We start from the raw sequence: 16,109 nt of genomic DNA, 5'->3' as shown, positions 1-16,109 counted from the left end.
GTAAAGGTTGTTCACATTCCCACATTTTGTGGTTGCACTCATATCATATTGCGTATAGTCTATGGAAAAATAATTAAATGATGGAAAATGAAAAGACGGTTTAAATTCCACGCAAAAAATCACAGATAATAAATATATCACTGTCTCCCGTAGGAATGCTTATTTACTTTCAATTAACAGCGAATTAAACCGTGTCAGTGAGAGGAAATTTAGTTCATTACGTTGGAAGGTCGATGCCCTCCAGGAAATTAACGGGAATTTTCATTTCATATCTGTCTCAAGACAAGACCGGCACCGCGTTATCAGCAGGAAGTTCGCACCCACACACACACGCACACGCACGCACACACAAACACACACACACACAGCTTCAGCCCTTAAACTTGATGAAGTTTTCCTCCAAACTTTACATACACTTCGGTTCAGCCTCCGACCGCCAGCAAGCATGGCTCAGAGCAACAAGTGGTGGATTTTGAGCCTCGTTTCTCTCGCCTGTTTGGGATCTTGCAATACGGCTGGAAGAGGTAAGATGATTGAAAATGAAGTGCAGTTTATTCGGATTTGGTGTCACGATGTTTACGAGCGAAAACGAAAACATGTCTCTTGGGAAGATAACTGAGCGTCATTCGTGGAGTGTTTTGTCTCGAAACCAGTGCGTAAATGGAGTCGCCAATACAGTTCCGTAGCTACATATTCACATTATGGATATCGATTGTGGATTATGGATAAATACTATGTTCTGTCTTTTACAATCCTGGCTTCAGTTTACGCGTTTCGTTAGTTTTCAGTCTCTGAGCAATGGAATTCACTATACAATTCCTGGGTCGCTTGTCCTAGTTTATAGTGACTTTATTGTACTTTATGGTAATTACTATAGCTCCTATTGTATCACTATGCTATTTCTATAATATCCCCATAGGACATCATGCTATTTTATAGTTTTGCCGTGTTATTTGTATAGTAGTTTATCCCTCTAAATTATAGGATTATTATAGGAATTATTTTGCTTTAAGGATTATTCATGTATGTGTTGCTTTTTGCGCCTCAGAGTGAGCTGTTGTTATTGGAGTCAAGGGCCACCACTTCTTAAAATACAAATATCCCGCTGTTTTATTCACTGAGTGAATGATCGCTGTGTGTAATTCCCTCTGCACCGATCAAATAGGCTACGTCATGCCATAATTGAGCAAAATGCTTTATACTCTACACTGGAAATCTGGCCCATATCAGCAGCACAGATGACGCATTGTTGGGTTGGTGCTGTTGTTGTTAAGTCCTTATTAGTGATGTGAGACAGATCTGGCGTTAGGGCCAAAGTCCGGACCCGGCCCAGGGCCCACACCTGGATTGGCTGGCACTTCCCTCTGACATGTCGCAACAGCCCCACAGGCGGTAATAAGACTGCTGGGATTGGATGTCAGATACTCAACAAGCTGTGAAAGGTCTGAGTAGGCAAGTCAAGTACAAAGTGAAGGAGAAGCTATAACCACTTGATACTCTCTCATCCCCTCCTCCATTCCTCCATTGCTGAAAGCAATCATGGAGCTGGCATGACTTCACTGCCATGCAGTGTAGTGGAAAGTCCAGAATGACCAGATGTTAGCTAGACAAAGGGAGGTGTTGAGGGGGATTTGGTGATGAACTCAAATAATGACTGTATGCTTAAGGTCATGTGTCTGCCTTTTCTTATCTGTGGTGTCTTTGAGTGAGACATGCAGCACAACTGTTATCTTCATTTCCCAGCATGGAGTGTGTAGGCTGTTGTAACATTCACAGTCTGAGTGGAGTTGTAAGTTACGTCTAAGGGCGGATTCACAGAACCTTCTTGGCAAATAAAAAACCTTAAGCACTATTATTTTTAGGTAACTTTTGTCTCAAGGAAAATAAAAAGTAGGAATAGTTGATATTCATCAAACAGTTCAAAAGTATTTTCTTAACTTTCTCTAAGATAAACTTCCACTTGTCTTAAATCTGCCAAGCTTGTTTAGGAGATTGGTAAAAATGGACATAAAATTTGACAAAAAGATTGCACTTACTGCTAGACTTCCAGCGTAACTTGTTTTGTTTGTACACAGGAAGTGAGTGTTGTTAGCCAGAAAGCTAATGCTTTCAGTGCTGTTGATTCGTAATGAACTTCAGTAATAATGAAGATTGACATTTTGTTTTCATAACTTATGCATCTACAGACCATAGCATAAAAAACAATACCAATTTTGGATTACCAAAAGGTTTATCTTCATAATTTGGATGATGCTAATCGCCTACGATTACTTAACATACTGTATGCTAAAGCGTTAGCATGTGCACCAGACAGAGCTATCTACTGGAGACAGAGATGATCTTGGTGTCAATCCGCTCGACAGAAATTGGGTAAGGTGACCAATGGGCTAAACTCCCAAAAAGACAGTGTAGTACTTTAAGAGCACTTTTGTGAATCCGGCCCCATGACAGCATCCTAGGAGGGAAGGTCAAGAGTTAGGGGGCCTGCGTTTGTACGGTAACGACTGTTCAGTCTGTTAGGAAGGACACTTGGAGAGGGTGTTCTGGTTTTCATCCTTAGATTTAAGTGGAACCAAAATGAATTAAGACTCTTACGCATGTAGACCTATTTTATGTGCTACACTTTTAAATGGTGGGATATGTGCAATGGTGGAATGATGCTATTGTGTTGTGTTGTGTCGTGTAAGTTATTGTGATAATGTGTAACTATCAGATTTTTTCATGCAGCAATCATCGTGTGTCCAACAAGACAAATTTCCTTTGGGACAATACACTCCATCTGCTATTCATTATTGGTTTGCATGTTATACTGTACCTCGCACTGAATGTCAAGCCTCTTACCTTTTTGCATCTATTAATACCATTTGCATTTAAAGTGGTTAGAGTTGCCCACAAGCTATCAGCCGACGATTGCTCTTGGTTTACATGGGCAAACAACGCAAGTTTACACTTATTATGACCTTAAAGTGCTGAAGAACAATTAACCCGGGTTTTAAATATTCCAACGTAAAAATTGAGACCCCAGGCAATATTTTAAAAATGCATAAACATTTTATTGCCAATCATATTTTTTTCCCCACCCATCAGAGATATTAGAGTGTAAGGTAGCCTAAGTGTAGAGAAGCAATTTGGGCTTCTTTCATTACAGTAGCCTTTTAACAAGGTTTTGTTTATGGAAGAACATTATCGTTTACTATTTGCATATCATTTAGGTGCACTTGAATGGGAAAACAATAAAGGACTTGCTGGGCCTGTTTTAAACTAAACATTAGTATCACTGGTGCACTGCCTCGGTACTCATAAGCTCCGCTAATCGTCTTGCGGGGGCGTAAACAGTGTGTCTCATTAATTTGTGGAGAAATTTAATTAGATGCTCACTTGGTGTTTGAAGTGGTCCTGTTGTAGTGGTGATAGGTATTAATGGTGTCTGATATCAATATAATTTAGAGTTAGCTTCAATGAGAATTAAGAACGGGGCACCAGATAACAGACAGCATCAACAGGTCTCATCTGAAGGAGTGAATTCTCGGCATGTTTGAATTTAAACCCACACACTGAACACAGGAGGTGACTTTATGCAAGATAATATGTTTATTACTAAACTAAAGCACACTCAATAATCAGGTATATACAAGTGAATATAGTACAGTATATACAAGAGGTATACCTATGAATTGTGATGAATCAATGGCAATAGGAATAGATGATCATGTAAATATGCAACACTGATAATTAAATCAACATTTCAGCAGACACAATCATGGAAGATGAGCAGTGGAAGACATGAGTCAGCAAGATAGGAATAAAGGGCGACAGTATAACTATCTGAAAACTCAAGTGAATCTTTGAATAACTGAATGGTCACTATAACTATAGGGAGCCGTAATAAGGTGTGTGATATGTGTGTGAAGTGGGAATGTAATGGAATAGCTATGTGTGATGTATGATATGATGCCCAGCGGACAATGATCAGTACATACGACACCAGCGAAGGTCCGGAGGGAGATGAAGCACGCTGAGGCCGGGAGGCTGTGAGGAGTCTCGGCTCGACGAGGTGCTGGAGGATGAAGATCCAACGTCTGTTCAGTTGATCTCAGCAGGCCGCAACAGAGTGAAGCACGCAGGCTGGAGCACACAGGGTGGACAGGGTTGTGGGTCTCTCAAGGCTAACGCCGACCCACTCTGGAGGTTCCGATGATTCTTCAGAGTTAAACTCAGCAGGACAGCTGATAGTGAGATTGTAGCAGGCAGGACACACAGACACACGTGCTGGTGTGTGTGTATTTGTCAGGCAGATAGGCAGGCAGCAAGGCAATCTTCACTGTTTCGGCTGAAACAGGCTTCTACTTGGCTTGATGATGATGATGCAGTTGAGTCCGTCTTTGGAGACAAACTTTGGAACAAAGTTGTTGTCAGACTCCGTTAGCACACGTGTCGCGACCACGTAAAGTGCATGAAATCCGCATTGGAAATGTGAGTGTTTGGTTTTGTTGTGATCAGTTGAGGGGTGTGTGCGTGGGCTGGCATGTCTAGTTTTACGGCTCATTACATATGCATGAAACCCTAATTTTGGTTCCCAGATATATCCAATATAATTGACCGTCGTAACATAAACATTATTGAACTCAGCACAAATTCCTGAACACTTTAATATCAAACATGGCTATCGAAGCCCTATGTAAAGATAACGAAATTGAATAACGTAAATAACTATTATATAAAACATCACAGTTACACATAAAATTAGTCATATACATTAGAGTCCACCACAATGTGATACCCAAGGTTTCATGAGTCTGTATCAAAGATTTCTCTTGATTTTGGCAACATTCCAATGGGTGTCATCTCAGACTCTCTGTCTCTTTGGGGATTACCAAAGACAGGGCTGAGTGTTGGTGTTTTATGGTTATTTACCAGGTCTGGTCCTTGATATCAGCTCTGGAGAGTGAAAATGGAGTGATTTACCAAGAGGTCAGTGGCCTCCTTTACGATCCAACCACTTTCCATCCACTTTCCTGATCCGTTATCAGGGAAGAGGCTCACACACAGGATGCAAGGCCCTTCCAGATGTGTGATGACAATGACGGTGTGGGTGCAGTTACTACATTCCCCCACTTGTCCGGTGATGGTGCGTTTCCTGGAAAGAACTGGAGCATCATTGCAGGACACAAACAAGCATCACTGGCACACAGTATGATCATTGTCAGACACAGGGCAGTGAGGTGTGTATATGTAACAGTGGAATTAACAGAAGTGTGTTTGTCTGAAGTGGCTTCAGTGTGATAGGGCGCTCTAAGGGTCTCTCCTATAATAATCACTAATAAACTTGACAAACAACATGCACGCTAAGTCTAAGTGTAAACTAATAGTTACATTCATATCCTAACCATAAGTTGTGGTAGCTAACTGAGCATATACAGTATATCATTGCTAAACTAAGGTCATCATTGAAGGCATACTTCATGAATCATTGACAAGCTGGGGCAGTGCTGGAGTGGACGGCACGCAGGCTCAGGGACTTTCCAGAGCCAGTGCCAAGGCCATCAAAATTATCACTGTTGTAGGCTTGTTTCGGCAGAGGATACAGGCTAGGACATTGGATCCACATAGTGAGGTTGGGTAGAGTAATTCTGTTAGCCGTGTCATGTCTTCCACGCTTGAGAGTGGCAATGGACGCAAGGGAAGTAATTAGCAAACATTTCCCAACCATTTCTTTGGTGTCTGTGACAGAGCGGGAGGTAACCTCGGCTCTGCAATGCGAGCTGTTGCTCGATGGGTGAATTCCACACGATTGGTCGGTGTCATTCCTCACAAAGGTTCTGCTTGGACACAAAAATTGATTGTCTTTCATTAATGTGCACATTATTAGGTTAGGTATTACGTACAATTTGCAATTACTGTCATGGTTTGCCATAACAGAAGAAGTGTTCACTTTCACCTGGATGTCACTTTTCCACATGCCAACATTCATCATATCCTTCAACCTGTAGATATTCTTATGGTCTACACTTGGGAGGCTGAGCAGGAGCACCACCTCTTGAGCCTCTGTGCTCATGTATAGATGAGGAGCATTACCTAAGTTAGAGACTATGTGCATTTGCAAGGGAATGAGATTACCAGCTATGGTTCTTGAAAGGATGTCATTCACCAGGCTAAAAGTAATCAAATATGGAAGAATGCGGCTCATGGTCAGGCTGTCGTTGGAGGAACTGACTTCTCTGAGCATGTTTGTCATTAGCATGTTAACCTTTTGAGTATGGGCCAAATCATACTGTATCACTTCTAATAAGTGACTTGCAGAGTGAAAGGTTTCGCTGAAAACAGTGCTGTCAGTGTTGAGAACTACAACAGTGCCTTGGAATTTTCTACCAATTGTTTGGGTTGTGTAAGTTGATCGGTTGTCTGTTGATGGATTTTGGGCAGTTCTACCTGTAAATCATGAACCTGTTGTTTAACAGTGGACAACCTGACTGCGTTCACTGTGGAGGTCCCAGTGGAAAACAGGGAGTCACCAGCGGAGGCAGTTACAACTACACCCAGAAAATGTTTGGAGCGCTGTGAGCCATGCAGCTTTGCTTGTGTGAACTTGAACTTCTCAAACTGGTGTAACCTGTGAGTTATGTCAATCTCAGCATCACTAAACTGATCTTTGGTCCAGCTCTGATCAGCAACATAAGCGCTGAATAGGAACACGAGCACCCAGAAAATCTTCATCGTGAGGATGACACAGAGGGCATGCACGATGGTTAGAAGAGGCACAGTAGTTAAACAGCACAGCACACAACAAGGCTTTGATCAATTGGAATTAGTGCAGTTGAAGATAGTAGACTGTAGATCACAGCAGTTACTATTGAGGACTGCAATTAGACTATGCTGTGGCGTCTATCGCCACCAATGAAGCAGGTGTGCTCTGGCACACAGAGTATCAACTTACTCTCAGTTATATCTGTCAGGGAAGAATATTCTTACTAAAATGATCACGAGTGAACTGGACAGTTAAATGTATCACGCACTAATAGTCACAACTATTTAAGGCAACAATGAATTAAAGAGTTAGAAGAGGGAATGAGCACACAGGGTGCTTTAAAAGAAATCCTATGTGTTGTTTATTTGACAACAGGAGAATCCCCTACGTGTCCCATGGGGTTGTTGAACAGTTCATTCTGGTTTCTTTGAACCACTTCAAAGGTGAGGTCCTTCTGACCCCTACTGATCTTGCTTTGGTTGGTCACTGGGAAGAGTTTGTCTGTGATCTTCTGTGGGTCTGACCAATGGGGCAGGAATGTCTTGGAGACCCCCACTGGTTGACTGAAGGTGTCGCAGACCTTGTCCCCCACTTGGCGTTCAAGACTGATGGAAGACTTTTCTGTCCCGAGACTCAATGTCACATGTTCAACATGAGCGGTTTGCAAGTCAAAGCCATTCACCACAAGGGGGCATTGTCCTTCAGAATGTGAAGGGCCCAAAGAGCACAAGAGTGTGTCTTGGTTGTGGAAGATCTCAGCAGGTGGCCATGGCTCTCGAGCCTGGCTGGTTTCATCTGGAGCTGAGTCAAGAAGGGCATCGTCAAGGATGTTTTTCTGAGCTGGAATATCCATGCACAGAGCATCGTACTGGTCTTCATGGAACCACTTGTCGGGAATGGGCAGTGGCTCTCTGACCTGAGCGTAGATTTTCAAGCGTTTGAGGTCGATCAAGGCTTCAAACCGATCAAGGAGGTCCATACCAAGGATCAGAGGAAAAGTGTCCATCTCTGACACGTAGACGGGATGCATGAGGACGATGGGTCCAATTTTCAGCTCAACAAGCATCACTCGATCGATGTGGGTTTGGTTTTCCGTGAAACCTCTGATACTGAAATCACAATGGTCTATGTCGGGGTATCTGCCATTTGAAAACGAGGCTGTTTGCAGCTGGTCATACACGGAACTTGACATGACTGTCAAGTCAGCTCCTGTGTCCACAAGAGCATCACAGAGTAGAGAGTTTTCAAGCTTGGTTGAAAGAAAGGGCTTTCGCTTTGTACCCTTTCTGGTGAGGTTGCACAAGAACCGGCGGAAAGGCGGTCTTCTCTTCAGTGTTGCAACTTCAGCTTTGGCAGGCATTGGCACATTGTCTGGCCTCAAATACAAATCATCACATGTTTCTCCAGGATCCAGGGTTTGGCTGTTGCCAATGTTAGGAATCACTGTCTGAGTTACACATGTGTTCTGTTTGGTTTCAGTTGTTGTCGGCAAGCCGGTCTTGGAGCGTTTATGCTCATTCTTTGGTGGGTCATAGTCCACCGCCGCTAGTCATAACTGCTTACCTTTCTTTCCTCTGAGCATTTTCTCAAAAGCTCTGCAGGTGAATTCTTTACACATGGATCTCAATTCATCAGCTGACATGTTGAATGACTTACCATGATCTTGGCTTTCTCTATGCGGTGCATCATTTTGGGATCGGTAACGATGGTGGCGGTGGAATGATCTTTGGCACCACCTATCATTCTGGGATCCATAGCGATGATGGTGTTCATCTGGTCTCTTATAAGTCCTATCGTTACCGTAGTCTCGCGTTGATGGGCGGTTACGTACGGGCTGGCGTTCGTGTTGGCCAGTTGGATGGTTTCCAGCTCTAGACTTACCTGACTGGAAGTCAGTTTGCTTGGAGCAAAACCTAGAATCTTTATTGTATGATGAGCGCGATGGCTTAATGGCCATGGGCGGAGTGTGCGGGGTTGGCACATCTTCAAGTCGTAGGCCTGCGGCCTTTGAGTTGTCATTGTTAACAACATGGTACTCAGCAGATTTACTCTGAGGCACTTTCAATTTATTGAACGCCCTAGTGGCAAGTTCGCGCAATTGGAGACTAGTCATTATGCTTTCGTCTGCAGCGACGCCTAGGTGGAGGCTGGTCGCTGGATGCAGATTGCGAATGAAGAGTTGCTTAAATGACTTTTCTTCTTCCATTCCTGGTTCATTCATATTACCGAAGAATGCCTTTCGCAAGCGGTGGTAATAGGCATGAGGTGATTCATTCTTGGACTGTTTAACAGTCATGGCGGTTATTAAGTCAGGTTCATTGTCACTGACATTTGAAAATTCCTGCGTCAGGGCCTGAGCCAACAAGTCGTAGTTAGCTTGGACTTCAGGGGATTGACGTTCAATGAAGCTGTTGACCTCTCGACTGGAGGTGACTTTCAAGAGGTACACCTTGTCATCCATTTGTGCTTCTGGATGTCTCCGAAGGTGATACTCCAACTGTCTGAGGTACGTCGCTGTGTCGTTTGAGCCACCCAGGACGGGGTTAAATTTCAAGATATTCCTAGCGATTTTGTCTAGGTCTCTTGTATACATGCCCAGTGGGGCTGGAGGCTGATGACATTGATATGCACCTTTAAGATCCGCTCGGGGAGTCTGAGGAGGAGGGAAGACTCCTTCCACAGCTGGGATGGAAGTGACTCTGTCCACCGTCGTTTCAACTGTACTCAAGCCATGAGGAGGCGCTCCGTTCTCATGACCTTCATTCATCAAGATGGTAGCAGGGAGGGCATCTTTCAAGATCTCCTGCTGCTTTGTCTTCTCAGATAAGATGAACTTATTCTCCTTTTTAGTGATGGCAAGCTCCAGTTGAGCTGCGTCATGCTTCTTTAGGAGGTCTTCATACTTACCTTTTGTGGTGGCACACTCCAGTTGAGTTGCCTCATGCTCCTTTAGGAGGTCTTCATACTTACCTTGTGTTTCCTGCAAGGCTTCCTTTTGTTGTTGAAGCTCATTCATGTATTTATTGCATGAATCTTTCTCCGCAGTATATTTGCATTTCACATCTCTCAGTTTCGTCTCGGTTTCCCAGGTTCGCTGGTGAAACTTATCGAGATATCGAGTGAGTTGAGTGACCTGGTCTTTGAGCATTGCGATTTCGTCGCTATGGTGGGTGCTTAGCTCTGCTATTTGTTTGCCTTTCATCTCAACCTGGGCTAGGAGGTCAGTCATGGCCATGGTGGCCTTCATTAGAGCTTCATTCTGCTTCTCTAATAGTTCTGACTCCGGGTCAGTATCATTTTTAATTTTCTCCATGTTCGCCGGGTTGAGTGTGTCAGGTGGAACACTCACAAGTCGTTCCATGATAGGAAATTTTGGTGCCATTGTGTACTTCACTTATTGGTTGATTCAACTCTATACTAAGTGGGTCACAATTGCTCAGATTGCTTATCACAACACTAAATAGTGAACATATGCATACGCAGGCAGGCAACAAGCATGCAGTTAAACAGATGGCTAAGGAATGCAGCAAGCCAAACTGTTAGAATAGTGTGCTATAGTTGCAAGGCTGCACTGAAAGGTTGAGGTGGGAGGTCGTCGATCCCAACTTAAGTAGATTTCAAAATTAAATTGGATGTTCCAATTGAGTGAATGCAATTAGTGGAAGAGGGCATTCATATCTGTGCTAAAGGCTAACAAGGATGTTAGTGAGCACAATTTATTCAAGCGAACACTGGCTAATACCACTGCTAAGGCAAGCAGGCCTTGAGCTATGCTAATGAGTGGGTTAGCAAGTCAGTCTGTTCAAGCACATGCAGCTAGCATTAGGCTAGTTAGCTTAGGCTAGGCTAATTAAAATGCTAGAGACACTATTGTTCAGTGAACTAGAGCTATGCTAAAGGCTAGTAGCTTAGCTTATGTGAGCATGCATAAAGGCTAGGAGGGTGCTAGAAATCCCTATTTGTTTAGGAGAGCACGGCCTATGCTATGCTAAGGCTATTAGCTTAACTGAAATGAGCATATGCTAGGCTAGGCTAGGTTGCTAGGCTAGGCTAGGCTAGGAGGGTGCTAGCACACCTCACTCTGTAGTAAAGGCTAAAGCAATTAGCTTAGCCACAATGCTTGGGTGCAGGCCTGGTAAGTAGGCCTCTCTGATCCAAGACAATCACACAATAGTATACTAATGGTACCTAATCGTCTGATTAGTCAATTTAGGTGAAGTGCACTGCACTCACAATTTTGCCACAGAGGTGGGCTTACAATGAACTACAACCGACAGTTACGCTGTTCTCCACTGTGGGAGGTTGGCGCTGTAACGTGAGCGGTTTACTGCAACGTCACCACGGTGATGCACCAGAGGTGGAATTTATGCAGATTGGGGGCACAGAGGCCAGCAAGAGAAGCGCTACACACAATAAATTTACTTATGGCCCTGTGGCTCACAGTGGTGATTGTGTGGCGACACTCGACCCGATTTTGGCTAAGTCTATTTGAGCATTAAGCAAGAGGGTCTCACTGAATAGCTTACAACACAGCTTGAGACGTTAGCTTGGCTACGAGCGCAGCTATAATGGCTATCTGTTGAGCTACTCTAGGGGTAAACACAGGTCTCCAGCTATGAGTGTACAGCAACAAGTTACAAACTCATTCAATTACTCATTACAAGTGGAGATTTACCCAAATTACGTTCCATATCTGCGGCCCAGCAGAGACGATAAAAGTGGGCTAGACTTTTATCACCAAGGAACTTTACACAATGCGATCGGTTGGCTAAATCTATAGGCACGTCCGTATAGATCAGCACTTCAAAACAACAGTCTAGACAGAATAAGCCTAGTGACTAATGAGCTACACTCATAGCATTATCGGCTAGGATGCGGTACACGCATAATCAGGCGTTAATGCCTCAATCTACAGTATAATGGTGGATGCCACACAATACTGCAACATTAATATCAATGCACTAATGGTGCACAACTTGAGCTGCTATTTTAACTAAGGCAATAGCCGCAGTCTTAAGCACTTTTCTTATGACAGGACAAGCATCATCAATCAGTACTCCCAGTACAACAAGCACATGAGCCACACCTATACCTTCTGCTATAAAATATGAACACAGAATATTGAGTTGATTGTGTGGGTAATTCAAGCAAATCCGCCACGGGCTGTGCCAGAAATGTATGGGCAATTCAAACAACTCCGCCTCACACGGCGGCACCAGATATGTAGTGGTGATAGGTATTAATGGTGTCTGATATCAATATAATTTAGAGTTAGCTTCAATGAGAATTAAGAACGGGGCACCAGATAACAGACAGCATCAACAGGTCTCATCTGAAGGAGTGAATTCTCGGCATGTTTGAATTTAAACCCACACACTGAACACAGGAGGTGACTTTATGCAAGATAATATGTTTATTACTAAACTAAAGCACACTCAATAATCAGGTATATACAAGTGAATATAGTACAGTATATACAAGAGGTATACCTATGAATTGTGATGAATCAATGGCAATAGGAATAGATGATCATGTAAATATGCAACACTGATAATTAAATCAACATTTCAGCAGACACAATCATGGAAGATGAGCAGTGGAAGACATGAGTCAGCAAGATAGGAATAAAGGGCGACAGTATAACTATCTGAAAACTCAAGTGAATCTTTGAATAACTGAATGGTCACTATAACTATAGGGAGCCGTAATAAGGTGTGTGATATGTGTGTGAAGTGGGAATGTAATGGAATAGCTATGTGTGATGTATGATATGATGCCCAGCGGACAATGATCAGTACATACGACACCAGCGAAGGTCCGGAGGGAGATGAAGCACGCTGAGGCCGGGAGGCTGTGAGGAGTCTCGGCTCGACGAGGTGCTGGAGGATGAAGATCCAACGTCTGTTCAGTTGATCTCAGCAGGCCGCAACAGAGTGAAGCACGCAGGCTGGAGCACACAGGGTGGACAGGGTTGTGGGTCTCTCAAGGCTAACGCCGACCCACTCTGGAGGTTCCGATGATTCTTCAGAGTTAAACTCAGCAGGACAGCTGATAGTGAGATTGTAGCAGGCAGGACACACAGACACACGTGCTGGTGTGTGTGTATTTGTCAGGCAGATAGGCAGGCAGCAAGGCAATCTTCACTGTTTCGGCTGAAACAGGCTTCTACTTGGCTTGATGATGATGATGCAGTTGAGTCCGTCTTTGGAGACAAACTTTGGAACAAAGTTGTTGTCAGACTCCGTTAGCACACGTGTCGCGACCACGTAAAGTGCATGAAATCCGCATTGGAAATGTGAGTGTTTGGTTTTGTTGTGATCAGTTGAGGGGTGTGTGCGTGGGCTGGCATGTCTAGTTTTACGGCTCATTACATATGCATGAAACCCTAATTTTGGTTCCCAGATATATCCAATATAATTGACCGTCGTAACATAAACATTATTGAACTCAGCACAAATTCCTGAACACTTTAATATCAAACATGGCTATCGAAGCCCTATGTAAAGATAACGAAATTGAATAACGTAAATAACTATTATATAAAACATCACAGTTACACATAAAATTAGTCATATACATTAGAGTCCACCACAATGTGATACCCAAGGTTTCATGAGTCTGTATCAAAGATTTCTCTTGATTTTGGCAACATTCCAATGGGTGTCATCTCAGACTCTCTGTCTCTTTGGGGATTACCAAAGACAGGGCTGAGTGTTGGTGTTTTATGGTTATTTACCAGGTCTGGTCCTTGATATCAGCTCTGGAGAGTGAAAATGGAGTGATTTACCAAGAGGTCAGTGGCCTCCTTTACGATCCAACCACTTTCCATCCACTTTCCTGATCCGTTATCAGGGAAGAGGCTCACACACAGGATGCAAGGCCCTTCCAGATGTGTGATGACAATGACGGTGTGGGTGCAGTTACTACACTGTTATATGGCAGCCTCAGGCCATAGGCAGAGAGGAGAGCACCTCGCATGTGCCATCTTAATTAGCTTTTGTAATGAGGAGTAGACTTCACAAAAGTACTAGCTCTCCCTGTCGCAAAGAACTGTCTTGAGTCTGTTAGGGGAATATACCCCTAATTTCAAGATGTAGACACTTCCCTGCCTTACCGGCTGATAGGTGTAATCTAATGATTTCAGCACTTATTCGGCACGCAGGCCTTTAGTCCTTTAATCAGAAGGTGTCTGTTTCGCTTCAACACCAATGTCACCTGGAAGCAATTTAAACTGCAGCATGAGCAGCAGGTCTTCTTTTGGCCACCAGTCTGCTAGAAATTTTCCCTCAGTGACGCAACACACTATTCTTGCTCTCTCCCATTCTCTTTCACTCTTTGTACACACACACACACACACACACACACACACACACTCACTCCCACTTTCCCTTTGATTTCATTTTCTGCATTAGAGGCATGTCCTTGTTAAGTTTCGTTGCCATTTAGTTTTTATTATGCAGTTTAGTTGTGCTTTTGTTTGTTATCCTGCTTTTATTTTATTTCTTTTTTTGTTTTTAGGCGACTTACTATTGCAATCAGTGTCGTCACCGACTATCCATTCCAATGTTTATTTTCACATGTCTTGTAGGCTGCTTGTTGGCAACCCCATTTCCATCACACACATGAGACAAGCTGGATCCAACAAAGCAGTTTTCGTCATGAATGTTTTAAAGAAGCCACGCTTCTTAAATAGACTTGTTCTGGTTACAGTAGGCTGCACAGATGAAATATTGATGTAGCGGAAGTGAGTTATGTGATAACAGCATGAAATACGTCGACTCGGCTGAGCACGGATGTAATGAAGGCAATTTGTCCCCTTTTGGTGCTCATTAGGGGCCTCACTTAATGTCGCATTCAAATTTTTGTTGTGTTTCTTCAACTTTCTGGTTATTTTTTTGTACTTCAAGATGAACCTCAGTATGTGACATTGTTCTGAATTGGGAAAAGCAGACTTGATGGCCCAGTGGTGACATTCTCAGCTTGCTGCACCGTACGTCTCGAAGGTAAAGGGTTGAATCCTGCTTGAGGTGCCGCCTCCAGCTGCTACGCTCAGTCTGGTTATCATGCGTTTGTTGCCTCAGTCTCTTGCTCCTACCGTCTCCAAGTATACAGTACGTGTTTCCTCGTGATTACTAAATAAACCGAATAAATGAATTTATATATGAACGCAATGAAAGCAAATGGATAAGGGTGTCCCATAGCTAAGTAGGAGTCATGGTGAATTCATGATGACACACAGGTTATATAATGTAATTGACTAGGAATGACTGTGTGTTTTTGTTCAGCTGTAGCAACTTTGTTAGAGGATTCAGGGGGCTTAGCTGAAAATACGATAGAGTTCAAGACCAAGGCTTGGGTTCATCTGCAGTGGAATATAAAATAAAATAGCAGGCATCGTGCTGCACGACATAAAATAGGAAAGACTAGTTTTGTGGCTTTACAAGTTAGGAGTTTTACAGATATTTGAAGATACAAAAATGATGAAAAGGCAGAGAGAAAAAAAATACTGTACAACTGAACTGGATAACTGGGGAAAACGATATGACAAAGGCACAATGCAAATATGAAAAGAAAAAAATAAAATAATTCATTCATCCATTCATTCATTTACTAAACTTAATTAAACCAAACTTAGAATGAAACGCAAGTTGAAAATGATTTTGGCTGAGTGTGTTTTCTTGATGTGTGTGTGTGTGTGTTGAAAAAAAAAGCGAGAAAGATGGGGCGAGAGAGAACGTGTATTGTGTTACTGAGTGAAAACCTCAAGCAATTTCCACACCCAACGCATAGTAAACAGTAGAAAGGGACACAACACAAAGCATTTCCACACGTGGTTTATCATATTCAGAACAACGCGGACACTCAACTGGAAGCCTCAGGGGAATCGGTTCTGTACTGTCGAACTTTTGAAGCACCATTAGCCTGCTTCCAGACGAGGGGCTGACTGCATCGCGCCACGGTGAAGAAATGTGTCTCGTGTGAGAAAATGCCTGTCCACTCGAGCTTGACACGGCAGAGAAGATGACAAATGTACTCGCGGCAGCCTCAGCCACAGGTTAATCCGCGTGTCCTGTGCACTGTCGCCTGGAGAAATTGGCACCGGATACTTCCTTGGTTCTATATTGAGAGAGGCGATGCTTTCTCCTCGGCCATTCTCTCCATCATCTCGGTCGGCCTGACTTTCCTCCGTCCCCGCAATCAAAAGTTGGTCAAGCTAAAAAAACAGGTAGTGTATTCTGCGCTCACTTCTCTTCGGATAACCAAAAGTTTTGTTTCATTTTGTTTTGCAGTGCTGTCTCAAAGCGCTAGCATCAAAAGTGTTGCAGTATGTATGTGGTTTGGTTTGGTAAGGAAGTCTAAGGCA

The 16,109-nt window shown here is 43.3% G+C and overlaps 1 protein-coding gene across 2 annotated transcripts in view; it reads left to right on the top strand.

Moving 5' to 3' along the window:
* Positions 1-368: 368 nt before the first annotated feature.
* Positions 369-16,109, top strand: part of tfpia (tissue factor pathway inhibitor a) — a 49,692-nt gene continuing 33,951 nt past the window's right edge. The window contains exon 1 of one of the 2 annotated variants that reach the window (XM_071526693.1): positions 369-524. In XM_071526693.1, the coding sequence (XP_071382794.1) occupies positions 446-524 (79 nt within the window). In that variant the 5' untranslated portion in view covers positions 369-445. The remainder of the gene's footprint in view (positions 525-16,109) is intronic. The other variant, XM_071526692.1, reaches the window with a different exon arrangement.

The sequence above is a fragment of the Centroberyx affinis genome, unplaced genomic scaffold, assembly GCF_046629955.1.
Source record: "Centroberyx affinis isolate AG114_WGS23_722 - 3 ecotype Tasmania unplaced genomic scaffold, CSIRO-AGI_Caff_v1 ptg001445l_1, whole genome shotgun sequence".
NCBI lineage: Eukaryota > Metazoa > Chordata > Actinopteri > Beryciformes > Berycidae > Centroberyx > Centroberyx affinis.
Note: the sequence above shows the minus strand (reverse complement) of the source record. Positions and strands in the feature narration are given on the sequence as shown.